At 31.4% G+C, this 22481-nt stretch overlaps 3 protein-coding genes across 3 annotated transcripts; all 3 read right to left on the bottom strand.

Annotated features, from left to right (window-relative positions):
- Window positions 1-2220: 2220 nt before the first annotated feature.
- On the bottom strand, window positions 2221-4835 carry Ance-4. The gene is made up of 6 exons (XM_065511417.1): window positions 4699-4835; window positions 3977-4544; window positions 2906-3818; window positions 2615-2737; window positions 2369-2544; window positions 2221-2306 (listed from the first exon to the last, which is right to left on the bottom strand). The coding sequence occupies exons 1-6, from the start codon at window positions 4738-4740 to the stop codon at window positions 2296-2298; spliced, it is 1833 nt and encodes a 610-aa protein (XP_065367489.1). The 5' UTR covers window positions 4741-4835; the 3' UTR covers window positions 2221-2295.
- Window positions 4836-5050: 215 nt separating this feature from the next.
- On the bottom strand, window positions 5051-7257 carry LOC135961289 (phenoloxidase 2-like). Its single transcript, XM_065512783.1, has 3 exons — window positions 5631-7257; window positions 5330-5568; window positions 5051-5266 (listed from the first exon to the last, which is right to left on the bottom strand). Exons 1-3 carry the CDS (start codon window positions 7234-7236, stop codon window positions 5051-5053), a joined length of 2061 nt encoding a protein of 686 aa, XP_065368855.1. The 5' UTR covers window positions 7237-7257.
- Window positions 7258-15054: 7797 nt separating this feature from the next.
- Window positions 15055-17359, bottom strand: LOC135960418 (phenoloxidase 2-like). Its single transcript, XM_065511708.1, has 3 exons — window positions 15748-17359; window positions 15449-15684; window positions 15055-15372 (listed from the first exon to the last, which is right to left on the bottom strand). The coding sequence occupies exons 1-3, from the start codon at window positions 17351-17353 to the stop codon at window positions 15157-15159; spliced, it is 2058 nt and encodes a 685-aa protein (XP_065367780.1). The 5' UTR covers window positions 17354-17359; the 3' UTR covers window positions 15055-15156.
- Window positions 17360-22481: the final 5122 nt, after the last annotated feature.

Here is a 22481-nt window from a genome sequence, read left to right as displayed (position 1 = left end):
TGTATGTATACAATAATGTATAAATTGTGTCTGTAATTCTGAGAATTTATAAACGTGTATAAAAAACATTGAGTGGCTATTTAATTCTGTTGTTGTTGTACATTTTAAAGAAATAAAGAGTTGTTACAATTTTCAAACTACTGAAAGGCTTTTATTTGCAATCAAAAGTATCCGGTTTATTTAAAGGAAATAAACCAGCGTTTTAAAAAGGTTAAAACGTAAGAGTATCTTGTTCAAACATTATTATTTTGCATAATAAAATACATATTTGTACATTGCTAAAGAATATACATTTTAACAATCAAAATTTGATAATAATATATAATATTGTAGTGTAAAACCCCTTTAAAGTGTTACGTTAAGTCAACATTACGTTTACATTACATCAACGTTCAGCTAACCGTTAAGCATTAACACTGTCAAGTCCTAAATTTTTTTGTTACATTATGCCAGAAAAGTGTTTTCGCTACACTCCGCTTGGAAAACTTAAACCGGTTTGTGTTTATGCTAAGACTTATTATTGACTTAGTGAGAACACAAACCTTGTTTTTATGATAATGCAGTTCATTAAATATCGACATCCGGATAATGTAGTTTAGAGTTGCCAAGACCAGCAAAAAAGACTATAGGTAATAACGTTTCGCTTTTAAAAACGGTAGTTTAAAAATTGTAACAACTCATTATTTAAATCGATTTGAAAGAGTTAAAATGTTATATCTGCCATATAATGCCCACTTCCAAAAATCACTTTGGTATTCAAATAAAATTCAACACAAATAGGTTTCATATATACAGAAGTCATGCGACCTAATTTTATAGCGATTGTTCCATAATTAGATTGGTGTAGGGTAGCATTTGGATATTGCTTTGTAATTTGAATGACCAATAGGTTACTTTATGTTTTGAAGTGGGCGTAGCACCTCCCTTACAAAGTTAATATTAACTTCGGTACAATTAGGCGCTGCTTTCCTAAAAATGGGCGTGGCACCATTAATACAAAGTAAATCGTTATTTTAAAATATCTGCAGAACTATATATTGGGTCAATCTTCATACTTTATTTTCGAAACATAATTCAAATGTTTAAGGTTTTTAAAGCTTTTTGTAGAATAGAAACGTTTCGAGAAATTTATATTCTAAAAAATTTTCCTCAAGAAACCATAGGTCTAAAATCAAATCCTATCTTGCGCATTTCGCCTTTTATCCAATTAAAAAAACTAAAATACTGAAATATCATTGGATAAAAGACGAAATGCGCAAGATAGGATTTGATTTTAGACCTATGGTTTCTTGGGGAAAATTTCTTAGAATTTTCCACAAAATGCGTTACTGCTATACGATTTTTCGTGAAAAAATCGACCTAACCTAATGTATTGTTACGAAATTGTACTTGAATTCAAATATAACGATTTTAACGGCTGATTTGAAAGTAGCATAATGCTTTCAAATAACAGTGCTGTAAAACTATAACATATCTGTGGGCATTGTTGAGTGGAAGCTTTCAGTTGATTTGATCGTAAGTTGGCAACGCTGTATTCGAATATTCAGTTAATGAACATTGTAGAAAGTACACCACAGATGGCGTATGCTCTAGAATATTCGAACTTTGACAGTTAAAGAGCTTTCTAGATGGTAATGCAGTGTTATAAATAGTGGCAGAGGTTGCAGTAGTGAGTGAGTTTATCAGAGACGCTTTTCGAATAAACATCATCTAAGTGCCTTAAAGTGTGTTGTGTTTTCAAAGTAAATTCGTGTACATTATAAATTGTGTCTGTAGTTCTGAGAATTTATAAACGTGTATAAAAAACATTGAGTGGCTATTTATATCTGTTGTTGTTGTACATTTTAAATAAATAAAGAGTTGTTACAATTTTCAAACTACTAAACGGCTTTTATTTGCAATCAAAAGTATCCGGTTTATTTAAAGGAAATAAACCAGCGTTTTGAAAAGGTTAAAACGTAACAGTATTTAGAATCAACACCACAGCAAAAATTTAAAAAATAGACTTTTTATCTTTAAATATTGTATTGATTTAAAAAAAATATTTTTTGCCTAAAACCGCATATAATGCTTTATTAGAGCGTATTTTCGCTTTCCCTGACTATCAGTTGAGAATTAACAGATTTATTCCCCCCACTTTGTATAATATAAATGCAATAACATAAGTATGATTTAATCTACTTATAACAATTAGCTAATAAAATAAGAATCAGCAAAAGATATTTTAACAATTTTATTTTATTTGCAAGCAAATTACCATTATAATAAAATAGACAATATAGTTGTAGAAAACATCTAAAGAACCTCTGAAAAATTAAAATAAAAAAAATAAAAACTTCAATTATTTTATCTCTTAATAAATACTTACTCTTTTTACTGTCATTCCAGCCAATTTTGAGCTTATTTTGTCTATTCAATGATTTAACCCAACCAATAATCGGTGCATAATATTCCAATAAGGCATCACCACTGATATCGGGTTTGTCCAAAACTTTGGAAATAACTTCATGCCAGGATTTTGAAGAGCCTAAAGACATCATGGATCTAAGAAATATAATTATGTTAAATATTGTGTTTATTTGCAGTTATAAATTAATATGTATTCAAAACTCACTTCAAATCATTGCCCACCGCATGATTTTTGTAGAAATCACAATTGTGCAACTGACCCGTTTGACCTGCTTTCTGGCAGAAAGCTCTGTAGAATTGATAACCCAAAATTTCAGAGACGAATTTTCTAGGAAATAAGTAGAATAAATTAATGAATTAAGTATTAATAATATGATTTATTTTTAAATATATTTCTGAAATATGTAGGACGATATAAAACTTGTTGAAACAATAGCTAATTCTGAGATTTATACCCTTACTTATTTGTTATAAGGTTATTATTATTCCAACTTACTTGGTCTGGTAATTTTGCTCCAAATCCATATAAAACTTATAAGGAAAATCTATGGAACCTTCTTCGCGATCCGATGGCGGCTCAGTGCCCACATAATGTTGCATCAGTTTCCAATAGTGCTTGTTGGCTCCTTCCATATCCACTGTATTATTCAATAGATCGTGTACCACTTTACTGTGCACAAAGAACTGAGGAACATTCAATATTGTATGGATACCCATTCGGAAAAGACGATTCATAAGTGTTTTATCGGTAAATGTAAAGTCGTTGGCTAAACCGATAGCCTGCAAGTGTTTGGGAGTACAGGCAGATAAGATGACAGCTTCGCCCACCGGATATTCCAAGTCGTAAGAGTTAAAGAAATAGGCTGGTAAATTTTTCTTCTCCTGGGCATAGTGTATGCGACTGATGTAACCATGCATTTGCATAAATTTCTTAAAGTCTACTTTGGGACAATACTTCATATAGACCTTTGGAGTTAAGTCGAAAATATCGGCTCGACAATCTCCTATATTTGTCGACTCATCGTGTTCCTTGAGCTGATCTTTGACGAAGTCTGCTTCAAGGTCGGAAAAGCCCAATGATTTGTAAAATTGTTGAGCTTCCTGTAACACTTTTTTGGCATCGTACTTCTTGACGAATCCATCGTAGGGAGGTAACTCTTTGAAGGGGAAATATGATTCAATAACACTGCCCTCCTTCCAGGCTTGCGATAACACCTGCTCAAATAAATGATCTGGTATGGGACCATTGGGATCTACAACATCACTGCCATATTTCTTATGCAATTCGTGACGAACGAAGGCATGTAACTCTTTGTAGGCTGGCATTATTTCTACCATAACTTTTTCCATTTCCTTCAGGAAGTCTTTGTTTTCATATTGATTATAATATAATTCCAAAACTGGTTGTTCTGTAAAGAAAAGTAAATTAATATCGATGTTTTACTCTCTATTCGAATTTGTAAAGTTTAAGATAAAATTACAATTATACAATTTTTTTCTTTTTAATATCACAAAGTTGAAACATAATGAAAATATTCTGCTAAGTAGCAAAATTATTTCGTCTCACCTGAAATCTCGGCTGCCTTTTGTATACCCTCTATGGTGGTATAGAAGTTTACCGATGCCCATATAGAGTTTCTTTCTCTCCAAGTCTCCCAATAGTATTTCAGCTCATTTGCATCATTGCTGGTCTCATAGATCTTTTGTATATCCGGATAGTAGGCGATAGCACTATCGTCTTGATCCGGCATATTAATGCCGCCCAAATACGGCTCAATATCCTTATCGGTTGATAGACTTTTCAGCGAGTTTAAATTCAACAAGAAGGAAGAAAAGTAATCCTCTCCCAAAACAAAAAGATTGCCCACTTTGCGTAGTTTACGTAAAGCTCTCTTAAGCTGAGGATCTTTTATTTTGCTCAAATCAAATTCGGCCGCATCTTGAGAGATCTCCACCAATTCTTGGGAAATAGTCTTGACATTATTTAGTTTTTTGAAAATCTCTTCAAAATCTTCATCATCTATGGAGGAGTATGTTTCAGCTGCTATTTTATTATAGAGATTATAATAACGATCACTGGCTTTGGTCACAAAACTTCTGGCCTCTGTTTCATTATTGGGGGCAGCTAGAGAGATCTGAAGAAAAAAAAACAAATTTGCTTTGCACACTTAAACAAAAGTTCAGAGATCAAATTGACCTAAATATAGTTTTTCTTGGTTTTTCATGAATCACACTTAGTCTTATCTATAAATAATAATGCGCTCTTAGTATTAGTTGGCTTAAGCTTACCTTAAAGATCAATGCGACCAAGAAAGCTTGTAAAAGCTTCATTATTTTATTTAAAACCTTTTCACAAGCCGCTTTAAAATTTAATGCAATCGATGCTTAAGCTTTGAGATTCGCCAGCAGACTGATCTTCAGCGATCAATGAAAATAAATACAAAGAACGAAAAGTGAAACTGATAAAGAAACTTTATATATTATATGTGATGCTCTAAAGCTTATCAGAATCTACAAAATTAAACAATAAATTATTAAAAAAAATTTATTCTGAATAATATTAAATATCAAGATTGATTTAAACACAAAAACATATTAATTTAATAAGTAAATAGGGAAAATATCAAGAGAGATATATTATTTAATGAACTGGTTTTAAAACAGTGCGATCCTCATGACGTATGACAACATCAGCTATGAACATGTTTGGTGTTAGAAAGTTTTCCAAATGATCAACATCTTTGCGAGGCAAACGATCAAAAGGAAAACCCATTGCACGGCGATCTGGATAGAGGCGATCTTGTACACCGCAATAGGACGAAGCATCAATACAAGTGCCCTCTAACTGTTGCTCAACCTTTAGATCAACAAGATAATAATAAAATTTTTTTCAAAATAAATTTTTCAAAATAATACTAACATGATCATCAGCATAATTGGATATCATAACAAATAATTGAAAATGCATGCCTTCTGGAGAACCTTTGGGTAATAGCATGTGTTGGGGCCAACCACAAGCACAACAATTAAATTCCGATTTATCAGTTTTGGCATCTGCAGAAGAATCATTTACATTTTTGTCCTGAAAAGTGCGTTCATACGGTATGGTAACACTTGAATCGGTGGAACGACGACGTATAGTATTTACACCCGGATTAACTTAAAAGTAAAGCAAATTATTTAGAATTTGTAAAATACATGATTTGAGCGGCGGATCTCACTTGTTACCACAAATCTATCCAATTCCAGCATAATCAAGCGTTGATCTTTCAACTGAAAAGGTTGTCCCTTCTCATCATGTTTGGGGGCTAAAAATATGCGTGCGATACCAAACCGCGGCAAGTTTGTATTGTTGGTGACTTGGATGGTGTACGTGAAGCTGCCATGCTGTAAATGAGTAAAACGCGCAAATGAATTACCTCGGGGCATAAAATCCATACCACGAGAAAAATCTACATCAGAGTGTTGCCAAAATGTTGACAAAATATTAGCTTTACCCTCTTCTTCTGCAACTTGAACATTATTTATAATTATGCCCTCATATTCCAATTGCGCTTGACTGTAGGCTGGCAATCGCGTTTTGTGATCTTCGAAAATATCATCGATGTAGGCATGAATTTCGAAAAATACTGGATCACGCATAGCAGTGGTCGGGTCTCCCATGACACCAAACGACTCTAGATGAAGATTTTGGGGATCGTGACAAAACGAAATTAACAAATGGGCCATATTATAAATGCCATCATAGTATGTACGATTGGGCGATAATAGAGAAGCCTCCACCATATTGCCTAAAATATCAATACCATATTGTTCGTCCAGATAAATGCGCTTGCCATTATCATTTACAGCAAAACCTTGTTTGATAGCTTCATATAAGCGATCGCGGCTCAATTCCATACCAGCAATCGTGACATTAACATCATTATGGACACGCTTAACATCGGATACACTGGCATTATCGCAGCGTGCGGGACAAGAACGGCCGTCCATTAATGAATTCAGTTTGGGGAAGTATCCTCTTGTAATGGGTGCACGGAAATTATTAAAACTCTTTACACGCTTTAAATTATTGCAAAAACGTTCCACATTATAACGGACAAGGATCTGTCGATGCATGTAGTGGAAAAGCTCACCTCTGCGATCTTTCATCACCATACTGGCATCAGTAGCCTCAGAGGGATGCACTAAATGCCAATTCCAGTAATGTAAATTAATGCCCAAATCCTCACGAAAATACCATAGACTATGTTCCGGTTGCAATTTGGAAAAAGTGTGATTGTTAGGCACCACAATTGGCATACGCGAACCCTCGGGTACAACAGACACTTCTTCTCTTATTTGCTGAAATACATCGGCATCTACGAATTTATTGGGAAACACTTGAGCCAATGAGGGTATGTCCAGGCCCTTGGTATCGGCACGATGTAGCAAAGCCACCGAGAGGGCATAATTAAACAAATAGGGATTTACGCGATCACGAACATACACTGCCACACTTTGTAAATCATCAAGGGTCTGAGATTTCATGAATATATCAATCAAACTAGCGGCAATATGTCTGTGTTGCGGTATAAACAAGGAAAACTGTCCACGTCTACCCAAAGATAATGGTACGTGTAGTTCAGGCAATGAAATAACTCGCACAGGTATACGTTTATCCGCATATGCACCGAAAATATTCTCAATTTCATCTACCAGAGAACGATAACGATCGGTTAGAAATTTACGTGGCACATCAAATAGTGTAACGTTTCTGCCCTTTGGCACAAACACCGGTTCAGTGGGACGTTCGAATAGCAATAAAATATCATGTTTGTTGGCCATTTAAGCGATAATTAATTTAAAATATTCAAATATTTAAAAGTGTTTTTAATTAATGTGGTTTTATTATGGCACTAAGAAGTTCAACTGCATTTGCATTTCTTTTTATACTTAAGTTAGTTAGTGGATTAAAGCTTTTTGCATTAAAATGTGTGAAATATTTAAATATAATGCAGGATATATTAAGTTTGGAATTCGGTTTGTTACACTTTCACTAATATCATTTTTGTCTAATTTATTATCAAAGGGATTAAAATTATTAAAGACAGATGAAGTGAGTTTTGCATCTTCCAGAGATATTATTGCTAATTGCTTATTGCACCCGATGCACTGTTGTTACAAACATTTTATTTTGGAAATAATTCGCTTGCTTATGAACCATTAAAAATATCTTATTTAAATTGAAAACAGTCAAAGCTGAGGTGTTTCTGAGTTGCATTTGGAGTTTTTCACGGGAATCCCCGGGACAGAAAATCCCGGGAATCCCGCAAAATTTTCAATCCCGAAATCCCGGGAAATTGTGCGATAATTCCCGGGAATTATTTTCCTTAGTTTTGTGTGCTGTTTTTAAACATACATAACTTTCTCTAAAAGATGCTTAAAGCTCCAAAACAAATGCAGAAGATTCATACAGCAAAACAGAGTTAACCCAAATAGATCAATAACAAATTCATTGTTCAAATTATTCCAAAAATCGTAAATGTTCAGGGCTGTCACAGAATCCCGATTTCCCGGGAAATGAAAAAGTGCGGGAAAAGAAGCACCTATGGTGCTCAATATTAATATCTGAATGTTAACAAATTTTATATTTAGATATCCTTAAATATGCATGAATTCAAAATATATTTAGGTTGAAAACTTGATAAATTTAAAACAGTGGGGTTATTTTTCATATTTCATATATTTTTTTAATTTATGCTTAAAATTATGTTCCAAATTTGGAACATAAGACACCGTATATTTTACGTTTTTTTACCAAAAAGGTCTTCATATTATTTATGTTATAGATTGGAAACTTAAAGACAATTCTGACGCAATTTCGTATAAAATTTAGATAACTGATCCCCTATCAGCCATATATAAAATTCGTAATTTTTGCAGATAAAATTCAGATTTGTCTAATAATTTCTAAAAAAGTAATTTCAATTTCTAAAAAAGTAATGGCTTCACATGTTACTTAAATACACTAAAAATTAATAAGATATCATGCGGTAAATAACGGCAGAGTGGCGATTTTATGAAAAATCTATATTTTTGATTTTAAGAATTTCAGATTTTAAATAAAAAATGTTTCAGAAGTTATCAATGCTTTGATTAAAAAATTTAAGATTAAAATTTGTCTTCGATATCTTGACAGATTTAAAATTGCCATTTTCCATTGAAAAAATCACTACACAATGTAATTTCAAGTTTTAATGTTAAATTGTACTGAACAAATTTATAAGATACACTTTTTGTAAAATGTTTATTCGAATGTTTTAAAATGTTTACTAGTACCAGATCTACATATATCTATATAAATTAATGTTGGCTTGTGGGTTTATTTGCGATGTTCTTGAAATATTCACAGAGACTTCCTATGTACCTGGAAGTAATTATAATTTAGAGTGTTGGATTTGCGATTGTACAAAAAATATGTTTTTTAAAAACATTTTATATCTTCATATATATGATATAATAAACAATAAATATTATCTTGTTGATGGGTGTAAAATATTCGTCTATATCAAATCTTACAGCCTTAATGAATAAAATTTTGAATAATTCACACGCATTGCAAAGTGCACTTTGTGGTTTGTTTTTAAACACTCGCTGAGGTTTTAGAATACTATTCACCATATGTTGTTTTTTTTAACGCAGTTTATTATTTTTTACTGATAAGAAATAATGAAAAGTGAACGTATTTTTTTGTGGGCATATTTTGATTGCCATCCTAAAATAACAATTAAATATGTAGTTGTTTTTAAATCCATATGAAACTCATTGTATTCGTAATAATTATTTACAATCTAAGAATTAAATTTAATTTAAAACCGATCTAGACGTACAATACATACACATGTTTGTGATAACAATCGACAAAAACAAAATATTTATAATTTATAAACAAATATTTGTACTTATTATGTGCTAAATAAGATTTGCATTACAAAAATAATTTTTTTTTAAATTTATATATATGTTTGTATGTTTAGATTATTTACAGTTTTCAACAATAATTGTTGAGGTACAAATTTACAACTATCTGAAAATATTTGGTCAATTCACAAGGTCTCTTATCATGTCATATTGTCATAATGTCCTAATCCTATGTCATATTGTCCTAATGTCCTGTGAATTGACCAATTGTTTGTTCTTTTACCTATAAATTAAGGCCCAACTATAATATGCATTAACTAGCTTAAGGTAATGTCAAAACCGAACGAAAAGTCTTTCAAATGCTTAAGGAAATCCGAAGAAACTTTTAGGTGGCTATAATGTACTTACGTGCATTCAAAACAATTTAGCTCCATTTGCACATTTATTTGCAACATGCAATTAAAAAAATACGTATTTCTTATTATTTTATCTAAATAAATGAATTTCCTTCATCCTTTTCATTTAGTTTTCTATTTTCTTTGTATAAATAAACAAACAGCTGATTCCGTACGGAATATGCGACCAGCTTCGCACTTTGCTTAAGCAAATAAATTTTGACGAAACTTAACGAAACTCTCTTAAGTACATTATAGTTTGTCACATACATTTTATATGTATTCGCACAGTTGCTTAAGCTGACTTAAGCTAGTGTATGCATATTATAGTTGGGCCTTTATTTTTAAATAAAATTTATCATTAAAACAATTATATTTTTAAATTTTTCTAAAAGAAGATTCTTCAAAGAATGCTGAACAGGAAATACAACTTAAATGACTTTGATTCAAAAAAGTAATTCTGTCATAATATTTCACAATGGTTTGAAAATGTTGTTATTTCCTTGCAAGCAAAAAATGTCCTAAACGTCTAACAGTCAGTTAAGCCGAGCCGCAGAGTGCTGAAATATTAGGATATTATGACAATATGACATGATAGGAGAACTTGTGAATTGACAAATTTATTAATTGTTACAATTATTATTACATATCGCTGGCTTAACATGCAAAGGCTCTAAGTCCATATTTTAAAATTTTACAGGAGAGACAAAAAACATTCTAACTTGTTTTTGCGTAAATATTTTTGAATTCTGTAAACGCAATTTTTTTTGTATTTTTCTTTGTTTTCTATGCGCATAAAAGCAAAATGATAAAATAAGTATTTGCCGAGATAAACGGTTTTTTGGACTTAGAGCTTTTTCTATTGCTTAGTTTGTATTTTTTGATGGACTTAGGTCTTTTTCTTAGAACTTGTCTTTCATTTCTTATTTAGTAGTTTTTATATCTGAATTACTAAGTCATTAATATAGACTATATGGGTATGTAATGTTAGAAATTTCAAAGTCCATTGCAACGATGTATATAAGGCTATTGCAAGTTGGACCACAATGGTCAAAATCGGGAAAAATATATTTTAACCCGATTTTTTTTTTTCATTAAAAAAAATTGTTTGCCATAAATTATTTTTTCTAAATTTTTAAAAATTAAAAAAAAATGGAAAAACCTTTTTCGACATAGCCAAATATAGCTCTCCTACTTGTTTTTCACTAATAATTTTAAAAAAATTTTTAGAAAAAAAAAATTTGGAAAACAAATCTTTTTTTTAATTTTTTTAAAAAAAATTTAAATTTTTTATACCTAAAAATATTTAAAATTTGTATTTTAAAGTACAATTTGGTGAAGGGTATATATGATTCGGCACAGCCGAATATATATAGCTATAATGCGTTTGTGTAGATGTTTGTAACGCCCTTAAATTATACCGATAGACTCAGAATCACTTTATGAGTCGATTAATTTTGAAGACATTTCGATAAAATTTGGTATATACACTTTTTTAAACACAAGGACGAAGCCTATTGAAACTGGCTGAAATCCGTCCATTATTTCTCCTAGCTCCCATACAAATGTCCTCCCGAAATACTTTATACTATGGAAATCATGTCACCTAACTTCATGCCGATCGGTCTATAATTAGTCATAGCTGCCATATAAGGCCCGCTTCCAAAAATCACTTTAACGAGCATAAATCTCTTAAAAATGTTGGTATACACATAAACTCAACGGTCCATAATTAGTCATAGCTCCCAAATAAAACGCTCTTCCGAAAATAAATTATTGAAATTTTAAAAGAAAAATAATTTTGCTCATTTACTTAGTGTAGGGTATTAAATGGTTGGGCTTGACCGACCATTTTTTCTTGCTTGTTTTAATATATGTTTATAGGGACTTAGAGGTTTTTCTTGTAATAAATTGGACTAAACGCTTTTGCTCATCACTACAAGACAACAACAAAAAGCGTCAGTTATCTAACAAAACTTAATTAAAATCATCTTCAGACGAATTAGATTTTTTCTGAGATGAATAGCTCTAACAAAATAAAAATATTTCAATTGCTCAAACGCTAAAATATATTATTAATAAATGTAAAAGCCCCAAATAGCAATAACGAAATTATAATGTAGATTTTCAGTTTTCAAAAGAAATAGATCATTTTATTTCTGAAGGATCAAGAGGAAAATACTTGCAGATTTGTGACAAATATTTGCCAACGGTTTTGCCAATGTGAAATATGTTTTTCGGCTGCAGCATATCGACGGCATTTATCCAAAATGCTTTATCTGAAAAACTCTAATTGTTCAGGAGAAGCAAAAAACTGTTTAATTCCCCAACTAGTGAGTATTTAACAAATCGATCTTCTACAATATGATTGATAGGCTTCTACTAATTCCCTAAAATATAAATTATAAAATAAAACCCGTTATTCACATTTTTACGGTAGATAAACCATTTTGTCTTAGAAAGTTTTCGATGTAAATATTAAAATGAGTAGATATGTAAACTATTTTGTTTGAAAAAAATTTAAATAGTATAAAGTAAATTTTTAAGTTTAAATTAAATACTGTTGTTTTTCACTTTTAAATAATTTTATGATTAAGAAAAATAGAATTGCACATAAGAAATCATTATTCTACCATACTCTTCATTATACCCTACGCCACCATAGTGCGATCAAACTTGGTACATATTATTTTTTCGGTCCAAGGACCAAGAATATTGAAACTGGCTGAAATCGGTCCATTATTTCACCTAGCCCCCATACAAATGTACTTCCGAAATTGGACTTTATCGGTCATAAATGTTTAATTTATAAATGTATCTCCACAAAATGCGCTCCAAATAAGTTTTATATATATAAAATTCATGTCAATAAATTTTGTTACGATCGGTCCATAATTAGTCATAGCTTCCATATAGACCCGCTTCCGAAAATCACTTTAACGAGCATAAATCGCTTATGTATACTCACAAAATTCAATATAGTTAACATTCATACAACAATCACACGACCTAATTTCATGGTGATCGGTCCATAAGTGGTCATAGCCCCCATATAAGGCCCACTTCCGAAAATCACTCAAAAATATAAATTATTGAAATTTTAAAAGAAAAATGTTTTGCTCTTTTACTTAGTGTAGGGTATTATCTGTTGCTAGAACCAAAAAAGCTATGGATATAATGAAATCATCTCATTTGTCACCAAATCACAACGAATCTGAATAGTGCAAGTTTAAGAAGAAAACTTTTAAAGCAATTCCTGACAAAAATTTCCAGCAACTTTTCCAGAAAATATTTATATCAAAGTAGCAATATTTTCCAAAAAAAATTCTAAAATTAACTGTTGAACAAAATTCAATTGATTATATTCCAAATAAAAAAAAATTTGAAAAACAATTAAAAAAAAATAAAATTTTGTTTTCCTAAAAATATTTAAACAAATTTATTTTAAAGTATAATTTGGTGAAGGGTATATAAGATTCGGCACAGCCGAATATAGCTCTCTTACTTGTATTCCTATAAAGTATCAAATATTTAGTTGATTTTAGGGTGCTAGACTAGTTGACCGTCCCGGCTTCGCCCGGTAGCATTTACTAATGTTAGTTCTTCAAGCTTCTCCAACCCGCATACTCCTGCCTGTTATTATTTATTTGCAAATAAAATATCTAAATTTGTACTGCATACTTTAGGCATCTTTTTTTATTACAGTTGACTGGACTCAAAAAAAAATGTCCGAGTTTTACCCGGAATTTTTGAATTTACAAACCATCTCCTGAAAATTTCGAATTGAATAAAAAAAAAATCAGCCAAATCGCTCCAGCCGTTCTCATGTTATGCCATTACATACATGGACCATTTAAGTTTTATATATGTATATAGATATTTCATATAGCTTTAGTTTCATTTAGAATTTCGTTACCTGAAACTTTTCGTACTCCATTTGATTTTTCTGAATTAGAATCTGAATTAATATCAAGCTTGTATTCGTCTAAAATTAAGTGGAACTGGAATGTAGACCATTGGCAACAATGTGCATTAAAGGGTTAAGTCCAAACTATTTCATAGATATTTTTTTAACAATTTGTTTTTCTAAAAAGCTAATATAGTTGTTGACATTTAAAATGAAATAAAATTCATAAAATATCAACCACTCGCTTTTAGAAAAAATTAAATATTAATTTCAAAATGGGTCAAATTTGAACCGAAGAACATGTGAAGGATAAAAGAAGTAATTAAAATTGTTTTAATCACTATTATTTTAATAAATAAAACTTTTTTTCTTCTTATTTCTATGCGTTTTTATATTTTTCCAAAAAACCGGTTAACCGGTTATTATAAAAAAACCGAAACCGGTTTATATTAAATTATAATTTTTCGAAGAAACCGAAAACCGGTTTCTAAAAAATGTCTAAGAATAGATCACCCTAATATATATTCTGGGTCCTTATAAAAACCTGAGACGATCTAACTATGTCCGTGTGTCTTTTGGAGACAAGATAGGGCCTAACCTGATGAATTTGTTGATCAGAAATATTTGCTGTGGAAAATATATTTTGGATCAAAATATATGAAAAAACTTTGTACTTACTTAAATGCATTAATCTAGCAAATCTAGCACAGTGTTTCTACAAAGAGAAAACAAATTCGTGGTGACAATCGAATTTTTAGCCCATCGAATGATTCTATTTTAGTGAACGAATTTTACAATTACACATTTTAGAAGGGGTAAAAAGTATGGGTACTTCAACCGAAATTCTTCTTTATCAATGAACTTTCTGTTGATAAAACCGAAAAATTCTATGTGTTGGATTGACAACAAATTCGGTTGCTACTACGAATCTTTTTTCTCTTTGTAGTAATAGACAATCTAACCAAATCGGGTGAACCTGATTAATGTTTTTTATACAAAACGTTAATATTCGTGTTTACTTTATTACTTCCAACGTTTTTCTTGAAAATTATTAAAGTTATTTTGACATTTACAACCAAGTGCTGTAATTTTAAAAAGTGCTTTTACTTGACTATATTTGGCGCCACTTTGTATTACCTGTAGAAATGTAAATACAATTGTGTATATGTTGCCAATATACTACCTAATACGATTTTCGATTTGAACCGCACCACACAATTAACCCCTGAAATTAAATAATAGATATAGGAATCGAGACATTCGGTTAAAACCTTTAAAAAGTAAACTAATTAAAATTGTTTAATAGATTAGCATTTATTAATTGTAAAATTCAGTTAATAGTTGTAAAAATAAAATTTAGGGTCTATTTGCATTAAGGATTTTATAATGTGATTTATTTGTTTGTTGTCGCATGGTTTTGCGATTAAAGAGTTTTCATACTTTGTTTTGAGCTTTATAGATTTTTGTATATTATTTTAAAAAGTTATAAGAAACAAATTACCATGTGCAAAGCGACAGGTATTTTAAAGAATTAAAACTGCATTAATTTTGACGTTGTACAACTTTTTTAGGATCATGACGAATGACGACATCTACAACGCTCATATTGGGAGTCAAGAAATTAAGCAAGCGATCAGCTCCTTGGCGAGGCAAACGATCGAAGGGATAACCCATGGGACGACGATCAGGATACAGACGATCACGAACGCCACAGTAAGAAGCAGCATCACTGCAAGTACCAACCAATTGTTGGTCAACCTTTAAATATAAACAATAGCAAACATAATATAAATAATCAAAATCATTAAAAGAACATCTGCTAAATTTAACTTACACGATCATCTTCATAGTTGGAAACCATGACAAACAATTCACAGTTCATACCCTCTGGAAGACCTTTAGGAATCAACATGTTTTCTGGCCAGCCACAACCACAGAAATTGAATTCTAATTCATTGGCAGAACCAGCAGCTGGACGACCGGCATCCAAATTACGATAAGTGCGTTCGAAAGGTATGGTAACACTGGATTCCGATGAACGACGTCTAATTGTATTTTGACCAGGATTCACTAAAGAAATAAAATATATTTTATACTTTGTACATAATTCAATTATATAGCTTTATAACTTACATGACACAATAAATTTGTCCAATTCTACCATCAATAAACGTTGGTCTCTCAACAACATCTGTTGACCTCTCTCATCGGTCTTGGGTGCCAAGAATATACGTACTGTACCGAAACGTTGGGCACGACTATTGTTATTCACATTGATGGTATAGGTGAAGGGAGTGTGTTGCAAGTGAGTGAAACGAGCAAAGACATTGCCTCTAGGTACGAAATCCATGCCTCGAGATAGATCAACATCAGATTCTTGGAAGAATGTGGATAAAATATTTGGACGTCCACCGTCGGAAGCCACCTGAACGCCTGAAATCGTTACACCATCATATTGCAATTGTGGCAAAGAGTAGGGAGACAAACGGGTCTTGTGCTCTTGGAAGATGTCATCAATAAATGCATGCCATCTGTAGAAAACAGGATCACGCATAGCAGTGGCAGAGTCGCCCATAACACCAAACGATTCCAAATGGCGATGATTAGGATCATGGGAATATGAAATGAACACATGACCCATATTGTGAAGATCACCATACAATGATCGATTGGGAGAGATGATTGAGGATTCCATCATATTACCCAAAATATCAATACCACGTTGTTCATCCAGAACGATACGATTGCCACTTTCATCAATAACAAAACCTTGATTTATGGCATCGAAAATGCGATCACGCCATCTTTCCATATCAGCAACATCCAAATTAATTTGATCCAATTCACGATTCAAGTCAGAAATGGTGGTGTTATCGAAGCGTGGTGGCCAGGCACGACTAGCAACGAGAGAGTCCATTTTGGGGAAATAACCCTCAGCAATAGGTTCACGGAAATTATTGTATCTTGTAACACGTGCCAAATTGTTACTAAAACGTTCCATATTGTAACGAGCAATGATCTGTTGATGCATGTAAAAGAACAATTCACCACGACGATCCTTGGCTACAATAGAACGATCGCCAGCTTCGAAAGGATATACCAAATGCCAATGCCAGTGATGTAGATTGATGCCCAAATCTTCACGGAAATACCACAAACGATGTTCGGGTTCTAAATCAGATGCAGTGTAATCTCTAGGCACCACAATTGGCATACGAGAACCTTCAGCGACGACAGTAGCTTCTTCTCTCACCTGACGGAATACTTGAGAGTCGACATACTTTTCGGGGAAGTTTTGAGCAAATGAAGGCAAATCCATGCCCTTGGTGTCAGGACGATGTAACAAAGCCACTGAGAGTGCATAGTTGAAAAGGAAAGGATTGACACGATCACGAGCATAAACAGCCACACTCTGCAAGTCATCAATTGTACGCAGACCCATGAAAATATCAATTAGGCGTCCTGCAATGCGTCTGTGACGAGGAATAAATAACGAGAATTGTTCATCACGACCCAATGACATGGGAATACGTAAATCGGGCAATGCAATATCACGTACTGGAATACGTTTCTCAGCCTTATCACCGAAACGACTCTGAACTTCACTGCCAATAGGACGATAGCGATCAGTTAAGAACTTGTCGGGAACATCGAAGACGGTGCTGGTTTTACCCTTTTCCATGAACACGGGTTCATTGGGACGCTCGAACAGAAGTAGGAGATTTTGTTTATTGGCCATTTTTACTAGTATTTTAATAAATTTTAATAAAAAATATTGAAATTTTTATTAACGATTTGAATTGGTTTGTTCCACTTTTAGAACTGATGATTTTAGTTAAAATTTATTTAGTATTTATACTAAATTATTCATAATTTTACGCATTATCTATCGTAAAACGCACAATTTACTTGCGTTCGTATCATTTTTCTGCGGTTTATGTTTTTACCATTAATTAAATTTTTGTTTAAAAAAAATGTGTTTGAGTAATTTAATTTAAATGATAAGAAGATAAATACATATTTTCAATTTGTTATTTTATGTGTTATTTTGTTTTCACTTACATACTAAATTATTAATTGTACTGGATATTATAACAATAAGTTATTAAGTCAGGATTATAGACATGCCGTTAAAAAATTTATTTGATTGCAGGACCTTATTTTGATCATTATTATCCAAAAATAACTATTGCGAAATTTGTTTCTTACAAAATGTTCTTATTTTAATAATAATATTTTTTTAACGTTTCCAATAAATAAATGAATATTGAGTTTTAGCTATTAATGAACAAAGTAAGACCTATCCAAAACAAATCTAATTTTTAAGGTCATGTCTAATGCTCAACCATGATTAAATGCTTTCTTTTGGAAAGTATTTAATCTTATTTTCTTTTATTATTAAAGAAGATGAAATCATTTTAGTATTACAATTCGTTAGCTTAGTACGCATACGTGCCTAGTCCCATTTGTTGCTTTCAATATTCTTTAGATCTGTAAACGCAGTTCTCTCCTATGGTATGTTGGCTTTAAGTATCAGCTGAAAAAATAAAATAACTGAAATGACTTCAGAAACTGAAGCCATTTTTAGGGACTTAGCTCTTTCGATTTTTATGATTTTGTGTTTTTTGGCTGGACTTAGCACATTTTCTTATAATAAATTTTAAGTTATCGTTTTATTATTTTACAAATACATAACAAAAAACAAGTGATAAAGTATGGTCGGTCAAGTCCGACCATATAATACCCTACACCAAGTAAATGAGTAAAAATATTTTTCTTTTAAAATATCAATAATTTATATTTTTGAGTGATTTTCGGAAGTGGGCCTTATATGGGAGCTATGACCAATTATGGACCGATCACCATAAAATTAGGTCGTGTGATTTATGTCTATATTAAAGTTAACTATGTTGAATTTTGTGTGTATACCAACATTTTTAAGCGATTTATGCACGTTAAAGTGATTTTCGGAAGCGGGTCTATATGGGAGCTATGACTAATTATGGACCGATCGTAACAAAATTTATTGACATGAATTTTATATATATAAAACTTATTTGGAGCGAAATTTGTGTAGATACATAGATAAATTAAACTTTTATGACCGATAAAGTACAATTTCGAGGGGACATTTGTATGGGGGCTATGTGAAATAATGGACCGATTTCAGCCAGTTTCAATAGACTTGGTCCTTGGGCCGAAAAAGTAATATGTACCAAATTTGATCAAAATATCTGCATAATTGCGACCTGTACTTTGCGCACAAGGTTTACATGGACAGCCAGCCAACCAGACGGACGGACGGACGGACATCGTTTAATCGACTCAGAAAGTGATTCTAAGTCAATCGGTATACTTTAAGGTGGGTGTTAGACTAATATTTTTGGGCGTTACAAACATCTGCACAAACGCATAATACCCTCCCCACTATGGTGGTGCAGGGTATAAACAGTCTTATTTCATTGTTGTAAAGGAAAATAACTCAAAATCTTATATTTTTGTAATATTTCCTGGTAAAGTTGCTGCAATATATAGATATTGGATATAGAATTATATATAGAATTATTGGTCGTGAAAATTTAGAAAAAGGTGTTTGATTATTTTGTGGAACTGTTTTAAAATGCCACGAAATAATCCATAACAATTTTATTGCCCTATCTGCAAATAGTCAAGATCTCATAAATATTTTAGTTATATAGATATTAGGGTATTCAATTAATCGGGTTTCTGATTTAACCGGTTAATCGAGCAAATAATTAATCGACGTTTAAATTTAATCGGTTAATAATCGGTTAGTTTTAAATCATTCGATTAAACGAATAATTTTCATTTTAATTTTAAATTGAAAAGAAAAACAAGAATTTTGTGTACAGCATTTTGTTAATAAAAATAACAAAAACATAAAAAACAAACAGATCTTAACATTTCAACAAAACAATAAATTAACCTCTTCTGAAATAATCTTTTAAAAAAAGAATATATGTATCTAATTTAAATGATTTCTTTTTAAACTATTTTTTTTAAAGAGTTATACGCGAATACAAAATTAATATTATAGTAAGAATTGTGCTAAATTTCGCAATTATTGATAAATTCCCTGACATTTATTGTTGGGGGATAAGCTAGTTCCTATGCGCATTACACTGGTTGCTTAGGCCAGATCATCAGGAAACCTTTTCCCAAAAGGCTTTAGAAAAACTAAAGATAAACAGTGAGTTTATCTTTTCTTACATTCCCTCTACAATTGGTTGGCTTTTTTTCGACTCAAACTGTAGTTGTAAGTGGGTTAACCGATTAACGGTTAATCGATTGAATACCGTAATAGATATCCAAACCAAATTCAGCACAAATAAGTTTTATATAAGCCGAAATTGCACTACCAAATTTTGCGACGATAGGTCCATAATAAGCCAAAGCTCCCATATAAGGCAAAAACAAAAGTCGTATCACCAAATTTTATAATGATAGGTCCATAATAAGCCAAAGTTCCTATATATGGCACCCTTCCGAAAATCACTTTAACTGGCATAAATCTCTTAAAAATGTTAGTATTCAAATAAAATTCAACAGAAATATATATACAAAAGTCATGTCACCAAATTTTGTAACGATCGGTCCACAATTAAGCATCTCCTTGGTGTAGGGTATCATATGGTCTGGCTTGACCGACTAAACTTTCTTACTTGTTTTTAATTTAGAGTTGTTGGCTCCTTAGCATGAATTTTGGTAGACGATTTTAAATTATTTTTTACAAGTATCAGCTGTTCGAGTATCAGTGATGCTAATGCATCAAAAAAAGCTATACAGTTTTAGAATTGCGCAAAAGCTATGATGTGACAATTGCAATTCTGTAGCGGTATTCACTGTTAAGTGCGAATGGTCTAGCATCATTGCAAATGCAAAATTTTACCGTAATCCAATAACAAAATACACACAAAAACATTTACAATTTTGCATTTGCAATGATGCAATACCATTCGCACTTAATACTGAACTCCGCTTGTGTATTTTGTTGTTGGATTGCAAACAAAAACTAAAATATATTACATTTGCACTTTCGCAAGACCATATGCATCAAACACGGAACTACGCTATTATGTATTTTGTGTAGACTTTTTTAAATATCTTCATATATATGTATATAAACAATTTGCAAATTTTTGTGCATAACACTTTTTCTATAGAAAATGTTTAGAATTATTTGTGTATTGAGTTGGCTATTCGCAATTTGTTTAGCATTTAGCAGACTTGGGCGTTGCCAATTACTTTTCAATTACCAATTACTAGGAATTAGTAATTGAAATTTGCCAATTACAAATCCAATTACATTTTGTAATTGGCAACCAACAAATACCAATTACAAGTAATTGGTAATTTTCTTTTTATCAATTACCAATTACTGTAATTAGTAATTGGTATATGGTAATTACCAATTACATATAATTGGTAAAGTAATTGCAAGTAATTGATAAAAAAGTAATTCTAATTACATGAAAGGTAATTACATTTAAATTTTTTTCTAAATTTCTAAACAACATTAAATAATAACACTCTGCTACAAAATAACACTTTTTATCAGAACTTGAAAATCGGCCTAATGGGGGTTTTAGGCCTAGGTGAGGACATACTAAAACCGTTTTAAAAGATTTTGAAACCCCCTCAAAACTTTGAGTTATTTTGAAAAAAACTGTTTAGGTTAGATCCTAGTACTTTAGTACCTAGAGGCAAAGAATTAAGCTTTCATAAAATGTATATTTTTTTTCGTAATTTTTAATATTCAACAATAGCACAGGCAACAAAATCGAAAAAAATTTAGAGGCTTTCTAAACCACTACATAATTTTAATGTATTGTGGTTCCAGTAGTTATTGTCCAAATTTTAAATTCTATGCAAAAGTTTTTTTAAACATTTTTTTTGTAAAATCGTGGATTTTTTAGACGTTTCTCCACATAAGTTATGATAACTCAAAAAGGGTTATTCTGATATTACAAAAATAAACTTAGAAAAGTTTAAAGTTACATAACCTTTAATCCGCTATTTATTGCGTTTTAATGGGGCCAGTAGTTTCGGAGTTAAAATTAGAAATTGAGCAAATTTTTTTGTTTTAAAAAAAATCGAAAACGGCAGAAATTGTTCAGATTTATTGGTTTATCGCAAAGCCTCAATTAAGTGAATTCACTTATTTTCAGAAAATTGTCTTTTAAAATCATCAATATTTTCATCGAGCTGTAAAGTAATAACCCAGCAGTAAAGAAAGTAGTAAATCTATCCCTTATAGAATAATGATTGACGACTTGATTGACTCCAATTGATATATTTTGGGTCACGTATGTGCTATTTGTATTGCAGATTGATGTCAATTAGTTACTTTATGCATCCCATGTAATCTAGCGTAAAGACAATTGTCACTTAAGTGCCTCTAAGTAATGCATTCGTCTGTAAGTAATACAAAGGATCAATTGACCCTCTGCTTGGGACATTCACGTGTTAAAATAACTGGTCACGTAGCTAGTTACATAACTAGCTGTCACCCTAAATTATAGGTAAAATCACTAGTCTCATAGAACTGCTGGGAAATGACTGCGGTAAAACTTTGTATCTATATGAAGTTACAAAATCGTTCGATAACGAAATCTCTTAAAAATTTAAATTGCAAATTGTAATAAAACCACATAACTCTAAACTTTTTTGAAGCAAAATTTTTTGAAATGATAATTTTCAATTGCTCATAGAAATGAAGAAGTTAGTCGACAACATTTGGAGCTATTTCTATAACAAATTCGACAAATATGTTGCCCATTGACGACAAAAAATTCTATTTTTATTAAAAACTTGGCATTTGCCAATTACAAATTACTTATAATTGG

Source organism: Calliphora vicina, chromosome 5, assembly GCF_958450345.1.
Source record: "Calliphora vicina chromosome 5, idCalVici1.1, whole genome shotgun sequence".
NCBI lineage: Eukaryota > Metazoa > Arthropoda > Insecta > Diptera > Calliphoridae > Calliphora > Calliphora vicina.
Note: the sequence above shows the minus strand (reverse complement) of the source record. Positions and strands in the feature narration are given on the sequence as shown.